The sequence below is a fragment of the Acomys russatus genome, chromosome 1 (genome assembly GCF_903995435.1).
Source record: "Acomys russatus chromosome 1, mAcoRus1.1, whole genome shotgun sequence".
Classification (NCBI taxonomy): domain Eukaryota; kingdom Metazoa; phylum Chordata; class Mammalia; order Rodentia; family Muridae; genus Acomys; species Acomys russatus.
Genome location: NC_067137.1, coordinates 6,404,593 through 6,420,433, shown reverse-complemented (window position 1 = coordinate 6,420,433; position 15,841 = coordinate 6,404,593). Strand labels below are relative to the sequence as shown.

General features: G+C 47.7%; 1 protein-coding gene across 1 annotated transcript in view; it reads right to left on the bottom strand.

Moving 5' to 3' along the window:
• Positions 1-5,667: 5,667 nt before the first annotated feature.
• Stpg4 (sperm-tail PG-rich repeat containing 4) overlaps positions 5,668-15,841 on the bottom strand; it is a 48,479-nt gene continuing 38,305 nt past the window's right edge. The window contains exons 6-7 of the mRNA XM_051153105.1: positions 11,110-11,214; positions 5,668-5,798 (exon numbers count right to left, since the gene is read on the bottom strand). Coding sequence (XP_051009062.1) covers positions 5,682-5,798; positions 11,110-11,214 — 222 coding nt within the window. The 3' untranslated portion in view covers positions 5,668-5,681. The remainder of the gene's footprint in view (positions 5,799-11,109; positions 11,215-15,841) is intronic.

Genomic DNA, 15,841 nt, shown 5'->3' with positions numbered 1-15,841 from the left:
AATACATCTTAGGCTTTGGCAAGCAGCCGTTCACCACCTTCTTCAAGATCACATGCTTGGTCGGGAACCATTTGGGGTTAAGTATGTGTAAAGACTCTGCCCCTATACTCTTTCGCACTGTGGTGTGTCTTCCAAACTGAAATGTCTGCTGTCTGTCTTACCTTTGGTCTAATGCTCCCAGCTAGTCCTCTCTCTTTCCTCCAAATAACAAGGATACCAAGACCATTCAGTAGGGGAAGGGCAGACCTTCTAACTAACAAGGCTGGGAAAACTGGGTGTCCATATGCAAATGAATGAAGTTGGACTCTTACCTAAAACCATACTCAAAATAAGTAAAAATAAATCAAAGTCATAAATGTAAGACATAAAATGTTCTTTACAAATCCTAGGAGAAAACACAAGGGGAAAAAACACATATCCTGATGACTTCCTGGGTGTGGCAACAAAGGCACAGGCAATAGGAAAAGAAACTATTTCATGAATGTTTAAAATTTCATGTAGGAGGGCTAGGTGGTAGTAGTGCACACCTTTAATCCTAGCACTTGGGAGGCAGAGGCAGGCAGATATCTATGAGTTCAAGGCCAGCCTGGTCTACAGAACAAGTTCCAGGACAGCCAGGGCTACACAGAGAAACCCTGTCTCAAAAAAAACCAGACAAACATTTTTAAAATTAAAATAAAATTATATATATATATAATAGAAGACATTGTCAATAGTATAAAAAAGCACCTCATAAAATAGGAGAAAATATTTGTAAACTGTGTCTTTTTCTGTTAAGATGCTACAATCCAGGTCCTGGGGAGATAGGGTAGTGGTCCACCACCTGCCTGGGATGTGTAAGACCTTGGGGCCAGATTATGAAAGGCCTAAAACAGAGATAACTCAAAACACACAGCCTGCTCTAAAAGTAGTCAAGGGGCTTCTCCAGAGTTCTCCACAAGATACGCTAATGCCCAATAAGCTCATGAGAAGATACCCAACAGCACTAATGAATAGAGGGGTGACAATCACAACTCTAAGGTCCCACCTCATGCCCACTAGGATGACTACTCCCAAACCCGGAAATCGTTTTGCTGAGGATATGACAAACTGTAAACCCTTATGTACTCCTGGTGGGAACATAAAATGGTTCTGCCTCTGTTGAAAACAGTATGGTAGAGCCTAAAAAACAAAACAAAACAAGAAAAGCAAAAAAACAAAACAAAACAAAACCTAAAAATAGGATTACTCTATGGTCCTCAGTTCTACTGGGATTCTCCCGAAGAATTGAAAGTCAAGTCCCAAGGGTATTTATCCATTTGTGTTCACAGGGGCTAAGCCATGGAAGGCATGCGAGTGTCCACTGACAGATGACTGGGTAAGCTAAAGAGACACACATATACACCCACACACTCACACATATATACACGCTCACACACACATGCTCACACACATACACACATTGCCATAAGTAAGTGACATCCAGCATGTTACAGATGAGGCTGGACAGGGCTGGTCACTCAGGCGACCTGTGGTCCTTACCATCAATGTCTGTGCCTGCTACATAGCCATTGGAGCAGAAGGAGTTATGTCTGTGGGTCCAGAGAACAGTGACAGGACTGGTATCGGAAAGTGAAAAAGAGGCCAGGCTGTCCACATCACAGCTGTGACTTTTGACATCCTCTCCTTAGCAAAGAGGAAACTTCACACGGACATAGCACGAGGCCATTTGCAGCCAAGAAGACATATTCTCTCTGATTGGAGCCAAACTTGCAGAGCAGCTGGAGGATGGGGTAGAGGAGGAGAGAGCTGCTCAGGGGACCCAGGGCATGGGCTGAGGGAAGCCAGTGTCACAGCTAATGGGGAGGGGAGGAAACCCTGGAGAATCCCTGAGGAATTGAAGATGGAGTCGGGGCCAGCCGGTCCAGGGACGTCTGTAGTCCCTTAGATTTGTGTTGCCGTGGAAAGCTTTCTAAGTCAGGCTTTCAGACGTGCCATTTATGGGGAGGGCGTTCTTAGCTGCCAAGTGTCAATGTCCCAACCTCATAGCCTACCTCAATATTTTTTTAGTCAGGGTTTTTCTGTGTCACCCTGGGTGGGACTCACACTCCGGAACAGGTTAGCCTTGAACTAAGAGGTCCGTCCACTCCTGAGTGTGTCTTGTTGACTTTTGTTTTTCATCAAGCTCAATGTCAAACCAGGTCTATCCATTCTCTTTCCCCATCTTGAAATTATCATACAGGGACCTTTGGCCCATTTGAAGACTAAAACAGGACTCCTGGGTGATGGTGGTGCATGCCTTCAATCCCAGCACTTGGAAGGCACAAGCAGGTAGATCTCTGAGTTCGAGGCCAGCCTGGTCTACAAAGTAAGTTCCGGACAGACAGGGCTACACACAGAAAAATCTTGTGTTGAAAAAACCATTAAAAACAAAGACCTTGGAGCCTTTCTGGTCTGTCACTGTGTTCTGATCAAAGGAGAAAAAAGAAAGAAAGAAAGAGAAAGAAAGAAAGAAAGAAAGAAAGAAAGAAAGAAAGAAAGAAAGAAAGAAAGAAAGAAAGAAAAGAAAACCCTTGACATGCCTGGGATGGTTTTGTAGGTGGAAGGGGAGTCTCCGCCCCAACGGTGAAGACAGGAATAGTACATGTTATAAGGGCTTCTAAGTTCAGAGAGGGGATGTGCCCTTTTCACTTTTTAAATATAACAAAGCAAAACATTTTTTAGTTTTATTCATCTTTAAAGTATTTGCCAAACTCTGGGCCATTCGTCCTCTCCGAGCCCTGTTGCTGGACCTATCTGGTGACCCTCCTGGACCCGGGAAAGGACGTCCTGGTGTGCAAGGCTCACTGTCCTGCCTCCCACGCCCTCTCTCCCCCTTCACTTTTGCAGGGCCACACTTCCTCTGCCTCTCCCTCAGCAAATGTTTATCCCAGACTTGGGCCTATGCCCAGATGGTGGTCCTTGGCCCTGACTGGCTTCCCATTTCCTCCCTGCTCTCAGCCTCCTGGGTCCCTTGAGTGCTAGGCAGGCTTCCCATTTGCATGTCTTGGGGCTTGGCTCTGCTGCCTCCTCCCTCCACTGAACACATGTGGCAGGTCACAGTCCTCTTCTGGACACCAGCAGTGAGCTGGCATACTTCAAAGACTAGAGTTGGTCTTCACATTAGAGCTGTCACCTGCATGAGGACCATCTTGGAGCCTCAGACCCTAGGGATCTCTTGGAGCTTCATGGCACAGCTTCCTAGACTCCTTTTCAGGCCAGGTTTCCCTGACTACCCTGCCAAATTAAATCCCATGCTCCTTCATCTCTGTTCTAAGCCCCTTAACCAGGTACAGCACCCAGCACATAGCAGATACTCAAGATTTCCATTGGCTGGGAGTCAGAAATGTAGCCATGGCCACTCAATGGGGACATATAGGCTTTGCTACTGTATGCAAACATAAAGCTAGATGCCATATGTTATGTGGTGTATGTGTGTGTGTGTGTGTGTGTGTGTGTGTGTAAGCAATTTTCTTAACCAATATATTTTATTATGAACTTATTAACCAAGCAAAACGTCACTTATAACCCGACTAACCAAAACAATAGGAAAAGAGGATTAAAGAACACAATAACAACAGCGAAAAGAACACAATAATAAAACCGTAAGGATATCAGTTCAGTGAACAATTCTTCTGGTATAATCAGCAGGATTTCTTCTGCTGGAACCTGGAGTAACCAGAACCCAGAACCGAAGCCTTCCCTCGAGCAGTTCTCTCTAGGAGCATCTCGAAGTGGAACGATGAACAGCCAAAACTATCCGAAGTCTCCAACAGCCCTGCCTCCAGTTCTGGGCTCATTTACATATCTCCTCCTAGAGTCTGTTCATGGGATCTTTTCAGCTGGCAACAATCAAGCTCCCACATGAGGTGGTTGGTCTTCTAGTGGCTGAACCTTACCTGTTCTCTCACAAAACCGTTCTGATCCCACAGTTGGGATCATTAAAAACAGCGTTATCTCGCCTTTATATACATGTATATGTGTCATACCTATGTAATTGGTATGGCTTATGCTTCTAGAGCCATGGTGAGCAGAACATGAGATTAAATCAAGCACAAGAAAATGATGCAGTCAGGAGTGAGCATGAGAAGCCTGGGTTTCTATGGCTACAACGTAGTATACTGGGGTGGTTGTGTATGTCTACGGTGTTTATGCATGTGTGAGTGCAAGATACACTGGCCCATGCCTGCATGTGAGGCCGTAGGTTAACTTTGAGAGGCTTTTCCATCATTCTCCACACTGAGGCAGAGCTTATCACTGAATCTGGAGGCTGCTATTTCAGCTAGCCTAACTGGCTAGTGAGCTCCGGATCTGCCTGTCTCTGCCCCAGCATACCGCCTTGCTCAGCTTTTAGTAGGCTCTAGCACGTCAGACTCTGAGCCTATCCCATAATATATTGTTTTACTGTGGACTTCCTGGTTTGTTTGTTTTTTTTTTTAATAAGTAAAAGGCATACACTCCAAGCTAATGATAAATGAACCAGGATATGGTTTGGTGGTAAAACACATGCTTATCATACACAAGGCCTCATGTGCAACACACACATGCACATACATGAGTTAAACACATAGAAAATGACACATGGCAAGAGAAAGGGGCAAAGCTATAGAATAATAATTAATATATATTAATTATATATTATGAAAATTAATTATATATAATTAACATATATAATAAACTATATATATATATATATATATATATATATATATATATATATATATATATATATATATACCAGTAATATAGCCATCTATGATCAAGCATTTTGCTCTGCACAATAGCTATAATGTACCCATGGCTAAAATCCCTTCCTGAGGCAGACATAACGTCTCCTTCTCCCCTCCTAAGGTCCCAGTGACAAACTAAGGTATAAATGTAAAGTTTTCTCTGGCTCACTTAAAGAGTAATAGGTGAGCATTTATGGGGAAAAGGAGTGTGGGTGGCCTTAAAACAGTCACACCGGAAGGTCTGCCACCAGATGCATAGATAGGCACAGCCTGGGCCGGTCTCTGGGACAGCTGTACTCTTGGATTAAGCAGAGCAACTGACTGTTCAGACTAGGACCATGCAGGATGGTCACCCAGGTGACTGCTCTTGTTTGGTGGGGCTGTTGGCTCTATTTCTTAGCAATTGAAGTTTATTATACAACCCAACTACCTTACACAAAAGGGAAAAAAGGTTAAAGGGAAACAAGAGTGAACATTCTGGTATCCGTTCCACGGGACAGGTACTTAGGTGTCTCTGGCCTGTGTGCCAGTCCCGCCTGTTCACTGATCCTCTTCCTGATCCACGATCCACATGCGCTCAAGCCCGGTCTGACCCTGCCGGTCCTCTCTCCTCTCCCAGCCTGTCTCTCACGTGCAAGGGGCGGTCTCCTCCTCCCATTGAGGGTTGATTAGAAACACAATAGTCCAGGTGGAGTCCCCAGGTCCCCTTCTTGAATTCCAGGCCCAGGATGGCTCCACCCATCTATCTCAAGGTTAATCTCAAGGAGTATCCATGGTGTGCCCAAGGGCAAAGCCAGCCAAGAGTGCTTTCACCTGTAACAAAGCTTACAATCCTTTCCACAGTGGGTGGTACCCCTGCAAGAAGCAGGCAAGACCATTTTCTAAACATAAGAACTTGCTCAAACTCAATATTGGCACCAATAATGCTTTATTTTAAAAACCAATTGTGTTATTGAAGAAGAGGCTGTGTTCTCTACCCATTTTGGCGATGGTTGGGGACTGCTTAGGGAACTGTCTAGAAGCTGTGTATGCTCCTGGACCCGGTGTTTTCTGAAATAGACAGGAAAAAAAAATGGAGTCTGATGAGATGGACATTCTAAGTGCCTGTGTCCAACTGCTGGATAAGCTATGGCTGACCCATTCCCTGAGGAGAGAGATAAGGAGAGTGTCTTGGGAACTGAAGGGGCTCCCTTTGGGAGTCACCTTGGGGCTGGGAGGTGCCCAGACAAGGGCAGGAAAGCCAATGACCTCTGACACGTGCCACGAGCGAGGGCACGGTTACTCTCTTCTGCTACTTCAAAGTATGATTTCTCCTAGTGGCACCAGGCCAGGCAGTTCCTGTCACAACAGGTGCCACCTTCCCCCTGACTCCTGCCCCTCGTCTATCAGCAAGTGGCTGGAGAGACTGGATTCTGCAGTTACAAGTCTAAGCCAAAAGGCCAAGCTGTAGGCTGGAGAGATGGCTCAGAGGTTAAGGGCACTGACTGCTCCTCCAAAGGTCCTCAGAACTCAAAAGGTCCTGAGTTCTATTCCCAGCACCCACATGGTGACTCACAACCATCTATAATGTGATCTGATGCCCTCTTCTGGCCTGCAGGTGTACGTGCAGGCAGAACACTGTATACATAAAAAAAAAAAAAAAAAAAAAAAAAAAAAGGCCAAGCTGCTTCCCGTGTTCCCATTGCCAGCAGAATGAGAGAATGGAATCTGTCCCGGCCCCTCTGTTGACTCCACGAGCTCTCATAATTAATGTCTTTCCATTGTGTGTATGTTTGTGTGTATACATGTGTGGCTCTGGTTGTGAGCCTCCTGACATGGGTCCTCTGAAAGAATAACCAGGGCCCTTAACCTGAGCCATCATTCTAGCCTGACTGCTTTTTTTTGTTTGGTTTGGTTTTTTGTTTTTGTTTTCTAGACAGAGTTTCGTTGTGTAGCCTTGGCTGTCCTGGAACTCACTGTATAGATCAGGATGGCCTTGAACTCACAGAGATCTCCCTGTCTCTGCCTCTGCTGGGATTAAAGGCACCACCATGGCCGGGTTTGTTGAAATTCTTGAACAAAATGTTTTGTTGAGTGTTTAGTCAAAGTTTCTCTTTAAGCAGAAATGAGCGTTCTTTCCTCAGACTGAGACTTCAGCTCTTGGTCACTGCTTCCCAGGTTGGGGATCACACATATTCTTGAAAACCAAATATCTTGGGCCCCTTGAAAGAGCATCAGTGTAGTGGCCAAGGGCAGGGGTCTCTGGGCATGGTGGTACACACTTGCAGTCCTAGCACTTAGGAGGAAGCAGGAAGATCATGACTTCATGATCAAACTGGGCTGTACAGACAGACCATGTCTTTAAAAGCAATGAGGAGGAACGCTCAGTAAGGACTTGCTGTGCAAGCGTGGGGCCTAGGTTAGATCCCAGCACCGTGGAGCGGGGTAATCATGGCCTTGAACGTGTTTGTTCAAGCCCCCAGAAACAGAGGGACTGCTGTGCCATGTTGGCTGCCCTCTTAGCTGAAAAAGGTGAGCTCTGTGTCCAGGAAGAGACACGGCTTCAAAGAAAATGATAGAAACAGACACCCAATGCCCTCTTCTGACCTACACACAGGCTTGCACACACTTGCATGCACACACCAAACATCTTCTTCTGACTTAAACACGTGCATGCATACACACATGTATGCAGAGAGAGAGAGAGAGAGAAAAGGAGGAATTGGAGGAGGAGGAGGCAGAGGAGGAAGAGGAGGAGGAGAAGAAGAAAGGAGGAGGCAGAGGAGGAGGCGGAAACAATTATGATGACTAGGGTTTCAGAATCCAACAGGCCTCAGTTTTAGTCCTAGTGCCAGCACCCAGTGTGGCCCCAGGTCACTGATTTATACAGTGGCATTGCCTGGTAGAGGAGTGTAAGCCTTGCCAAATCAGACAGTACCCTGTCCAGTCAGCAACCACTGTCATTCACTGGATCATGCCTGCCCTTCCTTGCTGTTCATTCTTGCTCTTTCGGAGGTGGTCGGTGGAAACAGCATCACCCTGAGCATGGAACAGAGCAGGCTCCCCGGTAGATGACATCAGTTGCCTACAAAAGCTGCTCTGAAAGGCAGGATGTTTGCTTGGCCAAGAGCAAAGAGGCAGCCTGGAAATCTAATCAGGTCCTGGCCACACGTCAATGGAAGCAGAAGCCTTTATTAGTGTTATTAATGGGCATGCGACATGAGTGGGCAGACCCTGGCCAGCCTTCAGAACAAGAGATGGGGGGTTGGCGCACACACAAAACCACCCCTCCAGGGGCTGACTGTTGTGGCTCCGTCACTTTGAGAACTAGCCAGTAGGATCCTCCAGCCCTAATGTCACCATCACCAGGTGACCTGGAAATTTTCTCCTAAGAGAAAGTAACAACCCCAGCCCACAGCCTCTACTTAGTGGACACAGCACTTCTAGTAATTTTCTCAGTTTTCTTAGGGCTTGGATATCATGATTCGGTTTTCTTGAGGAAGGTCTGCGCTACAGACCCAGTCAGATGTCTGATTTGGGTAGTGCTGATGAGCATCTTCCAGCCACTTGTCTGTCTGTCTGGAATTGCACTGGCTGGGTATCCCCATCACCCCTCCAAATAAACATCCCTCTGCCAGTTGCACAGCCCAGCCACTCTACAGCTGACATTCTGAGGGCTATAGCCCTTCCCTTAGGGTCACCTACACAACCCAAGTTTCACTTGTCCATAGTGAGAGATAGGGCACAGCCAGCTCATAGGCCCCTCTCCTCAGCCTGAAATATACCCAAGGAAAGTGTTAGGTCAGGAGGCAAAGGGTGCCTGTGGGCAGTTGCTGCTCTTGGACTCCTCCAGCCGGAAGAAGAGGAGCCTGCCCACTCTTGTGGAAGGTCCCCATGGATAGCTGTGCAGCTCATGCCAATCTTTTAGATCAACCATTGGCTAAGCCTGACTCGGTCCTCCATACAGATGGGAGTTCTTTGCATATACAGAGGAAATCTGACATGTAGGGTGTGTAATAGTCACTGACTCCGAGGACCAACACCTAGAAACCAAAACACTCCCTTAGCAAAGCTGGTGGCTCTCCCTCGGGCTCTAGAACTGTCCCAAGGAAACAATGAATGAGTTCATCTTCACACAGACTCCCAAAGTCCCCGCCTCGCCTTCCATGCCCACGCTGCCACTGGGAAGCAGAGAGGCCTCCCACGTGCTGCTGAGACACCTGCAAAATATTCCCGAGACGCTCTCAGGCTGCTGGATGTCATCCTTTTACCCACCCAAGTGGCTGTGATCCACAGTCCAGAGTGGGGATGACCCAGTGGTGAAGGGAACTAGGACAGCTGGCTGTAAGGCAAAAAGAGCCACACTGGGACATCTAGAATGCCCCATCCCAGGATAAGAGTCCTGGCTGCCTCTCGAGGGACCCAAGTATCCCTCAGAGGAAGTGGCCTTTGCTTCTAAGACCGTGTCATCTAGACCCTGGAGGATGGTGGCTAATATCCAATGACCAAGCGTTTTTGCCAATGCCCTACAGAGGAAAGCCTTTGAGGCCTTGCATCAGATGTATTTACCCAGGAAAGGAAAACACACTTATTTTGAGAGGAAGAAAAAAGATGTTTCTAAGGACAAGGCTTAAGAGAGACAATCTAGCCAGGTGTGGCAGCACAGGCCTATAATTCTAGTACTCAGGAGACAGAAGCAGGCAGACGGCTGTGAGTTCGAGGCCAGCCTAGTCAACAAAGTGAGTCCAGGACAGCCAAGGCTACACAGAGAAGCCCTGTCTCAAAAAAACAAGAGAGAGACAGACAGAGAGAGAGAGAGACAGACAGAGAGACAGACAGAGACAGAGAGAGAGAGACTGACTAGCAAGCAGTACAGTGCATGAAATGTATCAAAAAGGTAATCCTTCAAACAGGTACCCGCAGACTCTGGTGCCCAGAGAGGGACATTTATCCTAGGAAGGATTAGCAAGTGGACTCTTTCATGCCCAGAAGGCCTAACTCCAGGCACTTCCCAGTCTCAGTAGACTTTCACTGGGAGGAGAAGGTCTTTCCCACGAGAAGCAGAAACGGCCACCGGGGTCATTACGGTATCACTTTCTGAATTGATTCCCAGGCTTGGGCTACCTAAGACCTCCAGAGTGACAGTGGGCCTGCTTCGGGGACAGAGGTAACTCAGTCTACATTGTGTGTGGCCACCTCAGTCTTCTGGAAAGGTTAAAAAAAAAAAAAAAAAAGAGCTATAATGATCTCCTAACGCAGTGGTTCTCAACCTGTGGGTTAAGAGCTCTTTGGGGGTTGAATGTCAGATGTCCTACAGATATTTATGTTACCATTCATAAGAATCGCAAAATTACAATATGAGGTAGCAACCAAATAACTTTATAGCTGGGGTCACCACAACACCGGGAACTGTACTAAAGGGTCATAGCATTGGGAAGGTTGAGAACCATTGTAAAGAGACATCTAAAAAAAAAAAAAAAAAAAAAAAAAAACCATTTAGAAGACTCAGTGTCCCTGGGTCACACTGTTGCCCCCTGCCCCTGCTCAGACTTAGGAATGAACCTAGTCACCTGGGCCTCACAGAGGACCCCCGCCGTTTGCCCTGGACACTCGGTTGCATATGTGTGTTTCTCACCCTCAATAAAAGCCTCTCATCAACTAAAGAAAAAAAATTTAATTTCTTTTGTATGTTTGTCTCCATGTATGTCTGTGCCCCCCATGTATGACTAGTGTCTGAGGAGGCTGGACAAGGGTGTCACATGTCCTGAAACTGAGTAATAGGTGATTGTGAACCACCGTGTGAAAGCTGGGAACCTGGGTCCTTTGGAAGAGCAGTTTCGCTTCTAACCATAAAGCCGTTTCTCCTTCAGTATATATATACACATATATACATAATATATACATTTCCAGACACACACATCAAACTGGGATCCATCCCCCTCTGCCTCCTAAGTGCTAGGAGGATTAAAGTTGTGCACCACCATGCCCAGCTCAAAAATGGAAAACTCCATTTCTTGGTGATGGTCCTATCTACTTTAGTAACCATCTTTCGATTTCAACCTTTCACTTCCTATGCTTCCAGAAACCACATGCACACACCCAAATGGCAGTTCTAGTGGCTGGCACCAGCCCCTGGCTGCTCACATCAGTGTCAGTCCGTTAGCGCCATCCCGTTTGATGCAGCTACAGCCTCAGGGGTCCAGAGTGTCCTAAGTCAGAAGCTTCCCGACACGGCTACTCTGAGTGGTCACTGCATCAACATACAACTCAGAGCACTGTAGCATATTGTACAGGCTCCACCTCCACATGCCCTGACCCCAGCCCGCACATGTGGAAGCCCCAGACCTACCCCCTCCACAGGCGTGACTTGTAGAATACTTACTGAACCGATAGGCAAGAATCGGGGGACCTTAGATCGAAAGCAAGAAGTAATAGAGCCTGTTGGAGGTGGTTTCAAGTTGTAGTCACCTGGTCCAGGGCCTTCATGCTGAAAAACATTGAAAGGGGCACAGGGATATTTCATTTTCACCAATGTTTGGTGTATTTTAAGGCATTATTTGCCTTCAACACAAATATATCAATCAATGAGGTGATAGAAACATCCAGATCTGTGCTTGCAAAGTCTCATATGGGTGTGACCTAAAAGCATAAGAAACTGGAGTGTGCTGTCTACCTTAGCTACTCCAGGTATGACCATGAGAGGACAGAAAGAGTTGGAGTGACCTGGGGATGCGTCTTAGTTAGGCATTCTATTGCTGCGGTGAAACACCGTGACCGTAACACCTTGGGGAAGAAAAGGGTTTACACGTCCACCATTGAAGGAAGTCAGGATAGGAACTCAAACAGGGCAGAAACCTGGAGGCAGGAACTGATGCAGAGGCCATGGAGGGGTGCTGCCTATTGGATTGCTCCCCATGGCTTGCTCAGCCTGGTTTCTTATAGAGCCCAGGACCACCAGCCCAAGGATGGCACCACCCACACTGGGCTGGACCCTCTCCCATCAATCACTAATTAAGAAGATGCCTAATAGGCCTGCCTAAAATCCAATTTCTTAATTGAGGTTCCCTCCTTTCAGATGACTCTAGCTTGTATCAAGCCCACATAAACCAGGCAGCACAGGCCATCTCCTTGCCGCAGCTGCAGGCTCCTGTGCCTGGCTCAGCACCTTTTCATCCACACGCCTGCCCTGCTTATTGGTCTGATGGTGAGAGGTAAGTTGCTGAGTTGGTCTGTTAGCTTTAGAAAGCAAACTGACTCTTTCCTATGAGGGTGATTATCTGTTGAGTGAGTCTGGAAACGTAGTCCCAGCAACTCACTGGGGCAAGCACATCGCTAGTGGATAAACATGCATAGCAATTAAAAAAAAAACAAACAAACAAAAACAAAACCCAGCAAACACTCAACAGGAAAATGAACAGAAGACAATTCGCAAAAGGAGGAAATGCAAATAACCACCCAGAAAACACACTCGTAACCTGATGACTTCCAGCTAAAACATAACTGGGATTCTTAAACACAAAAGAGGGCTGCTGGGCTGGTGGTGTCCAGGGGCAGACAACACTCATGTAGTTTGTGTTCTACGAGTGGGTGGGCAGAAGTGAGGGGGGAAGGAAACAGAGGACCGGTGGACCAACAAGCTCAGGGATGGAGGACGAACAAGGCCCGGCACTGCTCAGGGGTGGTGGTAGGAGTGGCATTTGGCCGCAGTTTCTGAAATAGCTTTAAAACGCACATGCCAGCTCAGAGGTGGGAGAAAAGGGTGGTTGGAGAGGGTGTGGGACCCCAGGGCAGAAATAGGCAGTCCTGAGCCCCAGTGGATAACGCGGACACGGCATAACCCCTTTTCTCTTTTTCTAATAATTCACCCTCTTCCCCTCTCTCTCATTTTCAAATAGCTACTAGTACCCATTGCCTCAAGGGTGGAGCAGGATAAAAACCAGAAATGATTCTTTCTGGCACAATGTCTTGGCTCTGCTCCTAAAACAAATTGAAGGAACAGATTGAAGATGGGAGAGAAAGTGGAGAAAATATCCAGAGGCTAATCGCTGTTGAATGGGCAACAAAGGAGCCCCTGTGTGTGCAGCTTCATGTGTCTGGGTGTACTGTTTTGTTTTGTTTTTGTGGTTCTGCGGATCAAACCCAGGGCCTGTGCCACTAGGCAAGCACTCCCCACTGACCTATACCCCAAACCTATAAGCCTTGATTTCACAGCATGACATTAAAACCAGAATCAAGGAGCTGGATGGATGTCTCAGCTGTTAAGCGTGCATACTGCGAAGAGGAGAGGGAAGAGGAGGAGCAGGAGGAGGAAGGGGAGGAGGAGGAGCAGGAGGGGGAGCAGGAGGAGGAAGAGGAACAGGAGGAAGAGGAACAGAAGGAAGAGGAACAGGAGGAGGAAGGGGAGGAGGAGAAGCAGGAGGGGGAGCAGGAGGAGGAAGAGGAACAGGAGGAAGAGGAACAGAAGGAAGAGGAACAGGAGGAAGAGGAACAGAAGGAAGAGGAACAGGAGGAAGAGGAACAGGAGGAAGAGGAACAGAAGGAAGAGGAACAGGAGGAAGAGGAACAGGAGGAGGAAGGGGAGGAGGAGGAAGGGGAGGAGGAGGAGCAGGAGGGGGAGCAGGAGGAAGAGGAACAGGAGGAAGAGGAACAGGAGGAGGAAGGGGAGGAGGAAGGGGAGGAGGAGGAGGAAGAGGAGGAGGAGGAGCAGGAGGGGGAGCAGGAGGAGGAAGAGGAACAGGAGGAAGAGGAACAGAAGGAAGAGGAACAGGAGGAGGAAAGGGAGGAGGAGGAGGAAGGGGAGGAGGAGGAGGAAGGGGAGGAGGAGGAGCAGGAGGGGGAGCAGGAGGAGGAAGAGGAACAGGAGGAGGACGGGGAGGAGGAGGAGGAAGGGGAGGAGGGGGAGCAGGAGGGGGAGCAGGAGGAAGAGGAACAGGAGGAAGAGGAACAGGAGGAGGAAGGGGAGGAGGAGGTGAAAACAGTAAGAAAAAAAACTTTGTACTGCTCTTGCAGAAGATCCAGATTGGATTCCCACACCAACACAGGCTAAGAACTGCCTGTAGTTCCAGTTCCGGGGGACTCGATGCCCTCTTCTGCTCTCTGAGGGCATCTGTAGTCACATGTGCATAGATACATGCACATACATACACAACTGTTAAAAGATGAAAAATGTCTATTCTCTTGACCTAACCATTTCACTTTTAGGCATTCATCCTAAGAAAGAATTGGGTTAAAAAAATATAGATAGATAGATAGATAGATAGATACACCCACAAATATCCACAATGACATTGCTTCCAAAAGTAAAAACTTGGAAATAAACTTAAGTGACCAGTGATGTGTTCCTGGTTAAGTAATTTGATTGAGTTTTGTTATGACTATAAGATGGCTTTTTTGGTTGTTTTGTTTTCAAGACAGGATTTTGCTATGTGGCCCCTGCTTGTTCCAAACTGACAGCCCTGTGCTGGCCGCTGAGGGGCAAGCTCAGAAGCGTGGGCTCCCATGTCCAGCACGGCAACTTTGAGTTCAAGGCCAGCCTGGGTTACATAGTGAGGCCATGTCTCAAAAAGCAAAAAACGAAAGCAAACGATAAATAAAATAAATGGGACGACAAAAATGCATAATGGGACCTGGAATGAGTTGTCCCGGTGTGTTCACAGATGGACTATCTCCAGGTGGTGGCACGTTCATGTAAAAGTAACATTTTTTTCTTCATGATATATATTTCCTAATTCCTCTACAGTGAACAAAATCGTTCTCAAAATAGGAAAAATATAGCAAGTATATAGATAAGTGAGTATGGAGATTGGATAAAGGAAGGAGAGAACAGAAGTAAGAGATGAGTCAGTACAAGGTCAGAATGCAGGTCTGCCGGGGTGGGCCCCAGGGATTTGTCAGAACAAGACCCAGACCCCAGATCCTCAAGAGATGTAAGAGCAAGGCTCCCGTGCAGCTGCCAGGTGTGCCAGCAATGCAATTAGGGCGGGCACTCTCGCTTATTCTGTCCTGTAGGCTGTCTGTTATTAACGGCCAGGAGCAAGTCCGATCGCAGAGGGACAGGTGACAGACGCCTCGTTTCATCACAGCAGGGACGAAAGGACCAATGTCTCAAACTGACGTGCACACACGGGACAGGGGTCATCTTAAAGGAGAAGGCCTCTGCATGGTGTCGGCTCTACCTGCACCTGCATCGAGGGACCATGAACGAAGAAGTGACAGCCATGAGAAGTGGGCAGACACTTGCGCAGCCTATTCTGGCTGTGACAATGGAGACTTTCAAGCCAGGTAGGTAGCTGGCCAAAGATGTCGCTGAGCGTGGCTTGCATTCTTCGCTGAGAGCCCCAGCTTTGGCATGAATGAAAACACTATGTCCTGCCCACTCTTCCCTAAGCCTAAGTGATGTTTCCCTCCTGAGTTCCCAAGTCAGGAGTCCCTCGGGAGTCTGAGCATCAAGCCCGATGAAGCGCTGATGTGTTCCTGTCTCCATCCAGCATCTGCCCTGCATAGGTGGTCACCTGACTCTCAGGAAGCAAGACATGAAACAGGAAGAAATTACTGCCCCATGTGACAGATGGTGCTAACGTTAGTGCTAATGTTAGGGAAGTCGATGTAGTCCCAGAAACATATTCCAAAGCCACAGGGATGCCATGGAAAACTGTAACTGTACCGGGTAAGGCTGGTCCTACAACAGTCAGAAAGTACCTAATGTAGGGGCTCCCCCCGAGCAGCCCCACTGGAGGTCAGCAAGGGTGGGCAGGTAGCTAGAGACTTGGCGTTTCTTGACCTACTTCAGTGAGGAGGCTTTCAAAGCAATTGCTTGCCCTGTGTCCCACCCTTCTAAAGTTGAGATTTCTGACCCTCCCTCTGCTGAGGATCACTAGGTAGATCACTGGATCGTGGAAGGTGACGTGGGCAGGAAGGTGATGTGGGCAGGGAGGTGTGTGGCTCAGCAGCAGAGGTCGGCCCCTCTCGCACACTCAGAAGAAATGGTCCCTAACTCTTGCTTTTGGTAGGGTTGTGCTCTGATGTCTCTGAGTTTCCCAGATCTGACCCCACCCCCACACCCGAGGAATGTCTTACATGTCTTTTTCTATGATGAAACACCATGACCAAAGCAG